General features: G+C 56.4%; 1 protein-coding gene across 1 annotated transcript; it reads right to left on the bottom strand.

The window, feature by feature from the left end:
- Window positions 1-4900: 4900 nt before the first annotated feature.
- Window positions 4901-12647, bottom strand: KPTN (kaptin, actin binding protein). Its single transcript, XM_034072115.1, has 12 exons — window positions 12274-12647; window positions 10960-11042; window positions 10787-10871; window positions 10577-10631; window positions 9834-9909; window positions 9482-9555; window positions 8999-9111; window positions 8778-8870; window positions 8628-8697; window positions 7786-7921; window positions 6418-6573; window positions 4901-5098 (listed from the first exon to the last, which is right to left on the bottom strand). The coding sequence occupies exons 1-12, from the start codon at window positions 12485-12487 to the stop codon at window positions 4901-4903; spliced, it is 1353 nt and encodes a 450-aa protein (XP_033928006.1). The 5' UTR covers window positions 12488-12647.

The raw sequence follows: 12647 nt of genomic DNA, 5'->3' as shown, positions 1-12647 counted from the left end.
GCGGCCATGGCGCCTGTGAGGGGGAGAGAAGGGGGTGTTGGGGACCATGGGTGTGGGGGATGCTGGGCTATGGGGGGATGCTCAGATGTGGGGCAGGGATGGAGGTGTGGGGCTGGGACCATGGCCATGAGGTGATGCTGGACCATGGGGTGATGCTCAGATGTGGGGCAGGGATGCAGGTGTAGGGATAGGACTATGGCCATGGGGTAATGCTTGGCCATGGGGTGATGCTGAGTTGGGGGGCTGGGATGCAGGTGTGGGGAAGGGGACCATGGCCATGGGGTGATGCTCAGATGTAGGGCTGGGATGGAGCTGTGGGGCAGGGTACCACAGCCATGGGGTGATGCTCAGATGTAGGGCAGGGATGGAGGTGTGGGGCTGGGACCATGGCCATGGGGTGATGCTGGGCCATGGGGTGATGCTCAGGAGTGGGGCTGGGATGTGGGTGTGGGGAAGAGGACCATGGCCATGGGGTGATGCTCAGGTTTGGGGCAGGGATGCAGGTGTGGGGATGGGGACCATGGCCATGGGGGGATGCTCAGGGTGGGGCTGGGATGCAGGTGTGGGGATCAGGACCACAGCCATGGGGTGATGCCCAATGTGGGGCTGGGATGCAGCTGTGGGGATGAGGACCATGGTCCTGGGGTGATGCTTGGCCATGGGGTGATGCTCAGGTGTGGGGCAGGGATGCAGGTGTAGGGATGGGGTCCATGGCCATGGGGTGATGCTGGGTCATGGGGTGAGGATAGGGACCACAGCCATGGGGTGAGGATAGGGACCATGGCCATGGGGTGAGGATAGGGACCATGGCCATGGGGTGATGCTCAGGTGTGGGGCTGGGATGGAGCTGTGGGGCTGGGACCACAGCCATGGGGTGAGGATAAGGACCATGGCCATGGGGTGATGCTCAGGTGTGGGGCTGGGATGGAGCTGTGGGGCTGGGACCACGGCCATGGGGTGAGGATAGGGACCATGGCCATGGGGTGATGCTGGGTCATGGGGTGAGGATAGGGACCATGGCCATGGGGTGATGCTCAGGTGTGGGGCAGGGATGGAGCTGTGGGGCTGGGACCACAGCCATGGGGTGAGGATAGGGACCATGGCCATGGGGTGAGGATAGGGACCATGGCCATGGGGTGACGCTCAGGTGTGGGGCTGGGATGGAGCTGTGGGGCTGGGACCATGGCCATGGGGTGATGCTCAGGTGTGGGGCAGGGATAGAGCTGTGGGGCTCAGCTGTGGGTCAATGCCCAGTTGTGGGTCTGGGAGGGTCCCAGTGCTCAGTTATGGGTCTGGCTGTGGGGTGTGTGTCACGTGATCCCAGGCGGGTGGGGGGGGGGGCGGGCACAGTGGGGGTTCCCACGCTGTGGGTCACGTGGCCTTCCCGGGGTGCTGGGGGGGGGGGGGGGAGCGCGTGGGCGATCCCAGCTGCTCCTTGGCAACGGCGCGGTTCCCATGGCAACGGCTATAAAAAGGTGCGGGGGGGGGCAACCCAGACCGGGAACAGCCACAGACAGACCCCATAGAGCCCCATAGGGACCTATAGGGACCCATAGAGACCCATAGGGACGCACAGGGACCTACAGAGACCCATAGGGACCTATAGACACCCATAGAGACCCACAGAGACTCATACAGACCCATAGAGCCCCATAGACACCTATAGACACCTGTTGACACCCATAGACACCTATAGACAGGTACCTATAGACACCCATAGGCAGACATCCATAGACACTCATAGGCACCCAGTAAACACTTATAGACACTTATGGACACCCCCCAGACACCCCCAGGCACCCATAGACACCCTATAGACACTGATAGACATGATATAGGCACCCTATAGACACCTATAGACACCCACAGACACCCTATAGACACCTATAGATGTCCCATAGACACCCATAGATACCTACAGACACCCATAGCCAACTATAGACACCCATAGACGCCACCCTATTGCATGACCCCACATTCCCCATCCTGCTCCATGTGGGACGTCGCTTCCCAGCCCATTCCCAGCCTATTCCCAGCTCCAGCCCCATGGATTGACCCCCAACCGCAGGCTGCCATGGATGGGATCAATGGGATCAATGGGACCAGTGGGATCAGTGGAATCAGTGGGATCAATGGGATCAATGGGACCAGTGGGATCAATGGGAACGATGGGATCAATGGGATTGATGGATCAGTGGGATCAATGGGAACGATGGGATCAATGGGGTCAATGGGATCAGTGGGATCAATGGATCAGTGGGATCAATGGGACCAATGGGATCAATGGGATCAATGGGGTCAATGTGGCCAATGAGACCAATGGGATCAATGAGATCAGTGAGATCAATGGGACCAATGGGGTCAATGGGATCAATGGGACCAATGGGCTGGGGAAGCCTCAAGGACCATGTCTGGGTGGGAAAAGCCCCAATTCCAAGCGGGAATTCTGCTCCTGGATCCCGACTATTCCCTAAGGGGGCTCCGAGGGCAGGGGCTGGATGGGGTCAGGGCCATTCCCAAGGGATTTGGGATCATGGGAATGGGAATTAAAGGGGAAAAGCCCCAGATCCCATTGGATGCTCTGTGGGATGAGGAACCTCAATGGGGATGGATGTGGGTGGCCGCAGATCCCGAATCCATCAGATTCCCAATGGGATGGAGCCAGAGGGTCACCAGGACCCCGAATCCCAGGAAATGGGGTTGAAAGGACCGAGATTCCCGGTTTTCCGCTTCCCGAATCCCGGGATATGGGATGGGAAAGGAAGGAAGAATCCTGGATCTGGGAATGCTGTTGCCAAGGGAGCGGGGGGGGGGGGGGGGGGGGGCCCCCAATGTTGGGAATTGGGGATTTTAAGGGAAATTGGGGAAAAATTGGGGAATTTTGGGGAGATTTGAGGGAAAATTTGGGCAAAATTCGGGGATTTGGGAGGAATTTAGGGAAAATTTGGGGGATTTGAAGGGAATTCCGGGAGAATTCGGAGGGAATTTGGGGGAAATTCTGGGAGGATTTGAGGGAATTTCAGGGAATTTGGGGGAAAATTTGGGGGGAATTTGGGAAAAATTTCAGGAAAAATTTCAGGGATTGATTGACAGAAAATTTGGACCAAATTTTGGGAGGATTTGAGGGAAATTCCAAGGAATTTGGGGAGAAATTTAGGGAAATTTTGATGGATTTGGAGGAAATTTTGGGGGGAGGAATTTTTTTGAGGATTTGAGGGAAATTTCAGGGAAATTTGGGGAAGATTTTGAGGAAAATCGAGGAATTTTGAGGAAATTCAGGGCAAAAATTGGGGGAGGATTTGAGGGAAATTTCAGGAAAATCGGGGGGCGATTTTGGGGCAGATTTGAGGGAATTGGGGGAAAAAAAGGGGGAAATTCAGGGAAAATTTGGGCGAATTTGGGGGAAATTTAGAGAAAAATTGGGGAAATTTAGGGGAAATTTGGGGGAATTTGGAGAGAATTTGGGGTCTGTTCCCCCCCCATTGATCCCATTGGGGGGGGGGATGCTCCTTATCTGGGATGCAGGAATACAAAGTGAATCCCCCCCCCCCCATTGATCCCATTGATGGGGGGGCACTTAGGGGCAGCCCCATTGATGGGGGGGGCATTTGGGGGCAGCCCCATTGATGGGGGAGCCCCATTGATGGGGGGTCCCCATTGATGGGGGGGTCCCCATTGATGGGGGGGGCACTTGGGGGCAGCCCCATTGATGGGGGCCCCATTGCGGGGGGGAAGCACTTGGGGGGCAGCCCCATTGATGGGGGGGTCCCATTGATGGGTTGGTCCCATTGATCCCCATTGATGGGGGGGCTCTTGGGGGCAGCCCCATTGATGGGGGGGGTCCCCATTGATCCCATCAATGGGGGGGGGGGCACTTGGGGGCAGCCCCATTGATCCCACTGATGGGGGGGGCAGCCCCATTGATGGGGGGTTCCCATTGATGGGGGGGCATTGGGGGCAGCCCCATTGATGGGGGGGGTCCCATTGATCCCATTGTTGGGGGGTGGGCCCCATTGATCCCGGTTTGGGTCCCGGTGCCTTCCCCCCCCCCCCCCGCAATCCTCAGGTGGGGGGGGGGGGGGGGGCGGCTCCGTTCCCCCTCCCCCCCCCCGGTTCTCCCCCTCCGCCCCCCCCCGTTACCCCCCCCCTGTTACCCCCCCCCCCCCCCCCCCCCCCCCCCCACCCGTACCTGGGTCCGGCTCCGGCTCCGCTCGGGCCCCCCCCCGGTGCCGCCGCCGCCGCTACCGGTCACTTCATTGGCGATGCCGGGAGGGGGTGGGGGGGGGGGGGGGGCGGGGGCGGAGCTTGGGGGGGAGGAGGGATTGGATGGGGGGGGGGGGGAACCCGGCCCCGCCCCCTCCCCCCTTTAAGGAGCGGGGATGGGGAAGAGAACGGGGGAACCCCCGTGACGTCATCGGGAGCACCTGAGGCCCCCCCCCCCCCATTGACCCCTGTGACCCCACGGGACCCCCCCGCGGACCCTCCTATGATCCATACCATGGATCCACCCCCCCCCCCCCCCCATAGGTCCCTCTATGGACCCCCCCCTATAGACCCCCCCCTAGACCCATCTATGGACTCCCCCATGGACCCCCCCTAAAGACACCCCCTATGGGCGCCCCCATGGACCCCCCTATGGGCACCCCATAGACGCCCCCTATAGACCCCCCTATAGATCCCTCCCCATAGATCCCTCTACGGGATCCTCCCTATAGATCCCCCCCATAGACCCCTCTATGGAACCCCCCCCCCTATACATCCCCCCCATAGATGCCTCTACGGATCCCCCCTATAGATCCCTCTATGGATCCCCCCTATAGATCCCTCTATGGATCCCCCCTATAGATCCCCCCCCATAGACCCCTCTATGGACCCCCTTTAAACCCCCCCCCATTGACCCCTATGCCCCCCCCAGAGTCTCCCTATGGACCAATCCTGGCCTTGCCCCCCCCCCCCCATGATCCCAAGCCCATCCCAAAGGATTTGGGGGTCCCCAGGAAGAGCCGGATCCAGGTTTATTGGGGGGGGTCCGGGGGGGTCCCCACGAGCGCCCGGAGCCGCTCCAGGACACAGCGAAGCGACCGGGTTCCAGGCGGTGCTGGGGATGGAAGCAGAACGGGAATCAGGAACAGGGATAACGGGATCGGGAACAGGGATAATGGGATTGGGAAGAGGGATAATGGGATCGGGAACAGGGATAACGGGATCGGGAACAGGGATAATGGGATTGGGAATAGGGATAACGGGATCGGGAATAGGGATAACGGGATTGGGAATAGGGATAACGGGATCAGGAACAGGGTTAATGGGATTGGGAACAGGGATAACGGGATCGGGAAGAGGGATAACGGGATCGGGAATAGGGATAACGGGATCGGGAACAGGGATAACAGGATCAGGAATAGGGATAACGGGATCGGGAATAGGGATAATGGGATTGGGAATAGGCAGAACGGGATCGGGAACAGGGAGAATGGGATTGGGAACAGGGATAACGGGATTGGGAACAGGGATAATGGGATCAGGAATAGGGAGAATGGGATCAGACACAGGGATAACGGGATCGGGAACAGGGAGAATAGGATCAGGAACAGGGATAATAGGATTGGGAATAGGGAGAATGGGATTGGGAACAGGGATAACAAGATCAGGAAGAGGGATAACAGGATTGGGAACAGGGATAACGGGAACAGGGATAATGGGATCGGGAACAGGGATAACAGGATCAGGAATGGATAACGGGATCAGGAACAGGGATAATGGGATCAGGAACGGGGATAACAGGATCAGGAACCAGGATAACAGGATCAGGATCTGGGATAACAGCATCGGAATCAGGTATCAGCATCAGGCTGGGATAGGGATGGACCCTATGGGAGTGGGATGGATCCTATGGGCGCTCTGGGTGGGATTGGGTGGGTTTTGGGGTGGTTTGGGGCTGGTTTAGGCTGTTTTTGGTGGCTGTTTTGTGTGATTTTGGGCTATTTTGGGTGTGTTTCAGGGTCATTTTGGTCCATTCTAGGCTGTTTTGGGGCTGTTTGAGGCTGGTTTTAGGGCTCTTGTGGGCTGTTTGGAGCTGTTTTTGGGCCATTTTGGGATGTTTTGGGCAGTTTTGTGCTGTTTTGGGGCAGTTTTGGGTGATTTTGGGGACTGTTTTGGGCTGTTTTTGGCTGGTTTGGGGCTGGTTTTGGGCGTTTTGGGTGATTTTTGGGGCAGTTTTTGTGCTGTTTTTGGGGCTGTTTTGTGCTGTTCTGGGGCTGTTTTGTGCTGTTCTGGGGCTGTTTTGTGCTGTTTTGGGGCAGTTTTGGGTGATTTGGGCTGTTTTGTGCTGTTTGGGGTCTGGTTTTTGCTGTTTTGGGGCAGTTTTGGGGTGATTTTGGGTGTTTTGGGGCTGTTTTGTGCTGTGTGTGCCCTGACCTGCAGCACGTGCAGGCCCCGCACGCAGACCACGGCCAGCTCAGCCAGCCCATCCCCGGTGAGGTCACTGTAGAGCAGGGACAGGAGGGGGCTCGGGAAGCGCCGGGACCAGAGCAGGCGGAATTCCCCTTGGGAATACTTGTAACAGAGCAGCTCCTGCGGGGAGGCAACGGGAACCAGTGGGATCCAATGGGAACCAATGGGAACCAACGGGAACCAATGGGAACCAGTGGGAACCAATGGGAACCAACCCAGAAACCAATGGGAACCAACGGGAACCAATGGGAACCAATGGGATCCAATGGGAACCAACGGGAACCAATGGAACCAATGGGATCCAATGGGGAAACAATGGGAAACAATGGGAAACAATGGGAAACAACACGGGAACCAATGGGAACCAATGGGATCCAATGGGAACCAATGGGAAGCAACAGGAACCAATGGGAACCAATGGGAAACCAATGGGAACCAACCCAGAAACCAATGGGAACCAATGGGAAGCAATGGGAACCAACCCAGGAACCAATGGGAAGCAATGGGAACCAACCCAGGAACCAATGGGAACCAATGGGAACCAATGAAAACCAACGGGATCCAATGGGAAACAATGGGAACCAATGGGAACCAACCCAGGAACCAATGGGAAGCAATGGAAACCAATGGGAAAGAACCTGGAACCAATGGGAACCAACGGGAACCAATGGGAACCAATGGGAATCAATGGGAACCAATGGGAACCAATGGGATCCAACGGGAACCAATGGGAACCAACCCAGAAACCAATGGGAAGCAATGGAAACCAATGGGAAAGAACCTGGAACCAATGGGAACCAACGGGAAAGAACCTGGAACCAATGGGAAGCAATGGGACACAATGGGAACCAATGGGAAACAACCCAGAAACCAATGGGAACCAACCCAGGAACCAATGGGAACTAATGGGAACCAATGGAAACCGATGGAAACCAATGGGAAAGAACCTGGAACCAATGGGAACCAGTGGGAAGCAATGGGAACCAACCCAGGAACCAATGGGAACCAATGGGAAACAACCCAGGAACCAATGGGAACTAATGGGAAACAACCTGGAAACAACTGGGAAACGAATAGGAAACAATGGGGAAACCAATGGGAAACAATGGGGAACCAACCTGGAAACAACTGGGAAACAACCCAGAAACCAATGGGAAACAACCTGGAACCAATGGGAACAAATGGAAACAGCCCAGAAACCAATGGAAACCGATGGGAGCCAATGGGAACCAATGGGAGCCAACCCAGAAACCAATGGGAACCAATGGAAAGCAAGCGGGAAGAGGAGCATCCCTGTTCCCATCCCAGTTCCCATCCGGATCCCATCCGGACCTGCCCATAGGTGCCCAGCAGCAGCTCCGGGTGCCCATCGAAGTCCAGGTCCGGGGCGAGGGCACAGAGGACACTGTCGTGGAGGTCACTGCCTGGCAATGGGCACTGGTCTGTCAGCCCCCGGCGCAGCACATCCCTAGGGAAAAGTGGGAATGGGGATGGGAATGGGATGGAGAGATGGGAATGGGAGAGATGGGAATGGGAGAGATGGGGATGGGAGAGATGGGAATGGGAGAGATGGGAATGGGAGAGATGGGAATGGAGAGATGGGAAGGGGGAGATGGGAATGAAAGAGATGGGAATGGGAGAGATGGGAATGGGAGAGATGGGAATGGGAGAGATGGGAATGGGAGAGATGGAATGGGAGAGATGGGAATGGAGAGATGGGAAGGGGGAGATGGGAATGAAAGAGATGGGAATGGGAGAGATGGGAATGGGAGAGATGGGAATGGGAGAGATGGGAATGGGAGAGATGGGAATGGGAGAGATGGGAATGGGATGGAGAGGAAGGAATGGGGATGGAGACAATGGGATGGGAAGCAGGGGATGGGATGGAGAGAAGGAAATGGGGATGGAGAGATGGGAATGGGATAGAGGGGATGGGATGGAGAGGAGGGGATGGAGAAGAGGGAATGGGGATGGAGAGGATGGGGATGGAGAAATGGGAATGGGATGGAAGGGATGGGATGCAGAGGAGGGGATGGGATGGAGAGAAGGGAATGGGGATGGAGAGATGGGAATGGGACGGAAGAGATGGGATGGAGAGGAGGGGATGGGATGGAGAGACAGGAATGGGATGGAGAGGAGAACAATGGGAATGGGAACGGGAATGATGCTGGTACCTATAGACCACACTGAGCTCCATGGTACTGGCCACCAGGACACTGAAGCTTGGCTCTGCCACAGCATCTCCTATGGGAATGAGGAAGAGGAGGATGAGGAAGAGCCGGGATGGGCAGGAAAACCTTGGGAATGGCCAGGATGGGGCTCACCCTGCCCGGAAGTGTCGGGATCCAGCTCCAGTGGGAACACCAGGACCTTGGAGATGGGCCCATCCTGTTGGATGCTCCAGCTCTGGAGAACGGCTGCGGAGCCGGAATCAGGCTCCAGGGCAGCATTCCCAAAGGTGGGAATGACACCAGGAAGCCAAGCACTGGGGGGTGTCATGGAGCCAGCGGCATTCCCAACGCTGGGAATTCCCATTGGGACTCACTGGGGCCGCTCTGGTCCACGTGGGCGACGCGGACGTGGCCGCTCTGGCAGCCGAAGGCTGTGATCCGATGGGAAGCGGAGCCGGGAAGGGTCAGGACATGGAGCCATAGGACACTGGAAGGGAATGGGATGGGAATGGGGTTGGGAATGGGGGGGGGAAAGGGGGTGGGAATGGGGGGGGGGAATAGGGATGGGAATAGGGTGGGAATGAGGGGGAATGGGGATGGGAATAGGGTGGGAATGGGGTGGGAATGGGGGTGGGAATGGGGTGTGGGAATGGGGTTGGGAATGGGGGGGGAATGGGGTGGGAATAGGGGGGAATAGGGTGGGAATGGGGGGGGGAAAAGGGGGTGGGAATGGGAGGGGAATAGGGATGGGAATGGGATGGGAATAGGGTGGGAATGAGGGGGAATGGGGATGGGAATGGGGCGGAATGGGGGGGGGAAGCCACCATCGTTCCCCCCATTCCCAGTTCCTACTGTACTTGCTGGGAAGGTCCTGGAGCTCCGGGAAGAGGCGTTGGATCGGCTGCTCCTCAAACTGGTGCGAACTGGAATTCTGGGGGGGGGGGGAAGAAGGGGGGAAAGGTGAGAGGGGGGAAAAGGGAACGAAAAGGGCAGGAATAGGGCTGGAATAGGGCAGGAAAGGGGCAGGAATAGGGCTGGAATAGGGTTGGAATAGGGTTGGAATAGTCCTGGAATGGGGCAGGAATGGGACAGGAATGGGGCAGGAATGGGGCTGGGATAGGGCAGGAATGGGGCAGGAATGGGACAGGAATGGGACAGGAATGGGCCTGGGATAGGGCAGGAATGGGACCGGAGCAGGGATGCTCTCACCTCCTTGTAGAGGTGCACGGCTGGGTCATTGCCACTGAGCAGGAAAACGGTCTCGAGGCTGTCACCGCTCCGAACCCTGGATACAGGATACAGGGAATATAGGGGATAGATGGGATATGGGATACAGGATGTGGGATAGATGGGATACGGGATTGATGGGATACAGGATACATGGGATATGGGATATACAAGATGTGGGATATATGGGATGTGGAATATGGGGTAAATGGGATATGGAATATATGGAATGTGGGGTATATAGGATGTGGAATAACAGATATGGGATAAGGGACATATGGGATGTGGGAGATGTGAGATATATGGGATGTGGAATAGAGAATATTTGATATATGTGATATGCAATATGGGGTATGGCATATATGGAATGTGGGATATGAAGTATATGGGATATATGGGATGTGGGATAAGGGATATATAGCATATGGCACATATGGGATGTAGGATAGGGAATATGGGATATATGGGATACAAAATATGAAATATATGGGATGCGAAATACGGGATATATGGGATACAGGATATATGGAATATAGCACATGGGATATATGGGATACGCGATATGGTATATGGGATATATGGGATATAGGATATGGAATATATGGGATGTAGAATATAGAATACGCGGTATGGGATATAGGATATAGGATATGTAATACAGGATATAGGATACGGAATACATAGGATATAGAATATGGAATATATGGGGTATGGGTTGGACGCACTCCGCGTGGCAGAGCTGGAAGGGGTGAACTGCAGCTCCAGGTTTGAGGCAACTCTCTGGGGGGGGAGAAGAGAGAAAGATGGGGGGGGCACCCCAAAACTGACCAAAACCACCCAAAACCACCCCAAAACCACCCCAAAACCCACCCAAATGGACCCAAAATGAGCCCAAACTGAGCCAAAATGCCCCAAATTGACCCCAAAACACTCACGGGCCACGGAGTCGAGGTCATACTCAGAGCCAGGCTCATAGTCACAGTAGATGTTGAGGAAGGGGCTGGGCTTGTCCCCGGAGTCCTGGGAGGGGCAATGAGCATGGGGGGGTCTATGGGGTGCTATGGGGCTCTATAGAGGTCTATGGGGTCTATAGGGCTCTATGGGGTACCTTGATGAAGGTGATGCCCACGACGAGCCCGCGCTGAGGGGGGGACTTGGGGAAGGAATCGATGGAGACGATCTCAGCATCCACTGCAGGCATGGGGGGTCAGTGGGGAGCAGCCACCCCATAGAGACCCATAGAGACCCCATAGAGACCCACAGAGACCCATAAAGACCCCATAGAGACCCATAAAGACCCACAGCGACTCCATAGTGACACATAGAGACCCATAGAGACCCCACAGAAACACACAGACACCCCATAGGCATCCATAGAGACCCATAGATACCCCACAGACCTGACAGACGCCCATAAACACCCCATAGAGCCCCATGGACACCCTGTAGACATGCACCTATGGAACCCTATAGACTCCCTTTGCGCAGGCCTATAGTGAGCCATAGACAGCTGTAGACATCCCATAGAGTCCCACAGACACCCCATGGACCCCCATAGCTTCCATACAGACCCCCATAGAAAATCATAGACACCTTATAGACACCCATAACCCCCTATAGACACCCATAGCCCCCTATAGACACCCACAGACCCCCATAGATGCCCTAAGACACCCATAGACACCCTGCAGACACCCATAGACCCCCATAGATGCCCTACAGACACTCAGACACCCTATAGACACCCATAGACCCCCACAGATGCCCTATAGACACCCACAGATGCCCTATAGGCACGAACAGACCCCCATAGATGCCCTATAAACACCCATAGATGCCTTATAGGCACCAACAGACCCCCATAGATGCCCTACAAACACCCATAGCCCCCCATAGACACTCTATAGACACCCATAGGCCCCTAGAGACACCCAGGACCCCCATAGATGCCCTATAGACACCACAGACCCCAACAGATGCCCTATAGACACCCATAGATGCCCTATAGGCACCAACAGACCCCCATAGATGCCTTACAGACACCCATAGCCCCCCATAGACACTCTATAGACACCCATAGGCCCCTAGAGACACCCACAGACCCCCATAGATGCCCTATAGACACCCACAGACCCCCACAGATGCCCTATAGACACCCTATAGACACCCATAGCCCCCCACAGATGCCCTATAGACCCCCATAGAGATGCTCAGGACCCCCATAGACCCCCATTGTGATGCCCTATAGACCCCCATAGTGATGCCCTATAGACACCCATAGACCCCCATAGACCCCCATAGTGATGCCCTATAGACCCCCATAGACCCCCATAGTGATGCCCTATAGACCCCCACAGATGCCCTATAGACCCCTATAGACCCCCACAGCCCCCCATAGGTGCCCCGTGCCCCCCCCGCTGACCCGGGATGTAGGTGAACTGGAGCTCGCTGGCCAGCGGGCGCATGCGCCGCTGCAGCTCGTGGTACCGGAAGTGAATGACCTTGCCCTTGAGCGCTGCCGCCAGCAGGCCCCCGGGGCCTTCCTCCCCCGCCGGCAGCGCCGCCAGCCCGTACACGTTACTCTGCGAGCTCAGGCGGCTGAAGCTGTCCTCGGCCAGCGGGCACGGCTGCGCCATCGGGATAAACCGGGATAAACCGGGATCCAACGAGATATACTGGGATATACTGGGATATACTGGGATATACTGGGATATACTGGGATATACCGGCACCAGGCCCGCCGCCGCCACAGCCGCTGCCGCCGCCGCTGCCTGAGGTGATGCTCCGCCCACTGTG

Source organism: Melopsittacus undulatus, chromosome 24 (genome assembly GCF_012275295.1).
Source record: "Melopsittacus undulatus isolate bMelUnd1 chromosome 24, bMelUnd1.mat.Z, whole genome shotgun sequence".
Classification (NCBI taxonomy): domain Eukaryota; kingdom Metazoa; phylum Chordata; class Aves; order Psittaciformes; family Psittaculidae; genus Melopsittacus; species Melopsittacus undulatus.
Note: the sequence above shows the minus strand (reverse complement) of the source record. Positions and strands in the feature narration are given on the sequence as shown.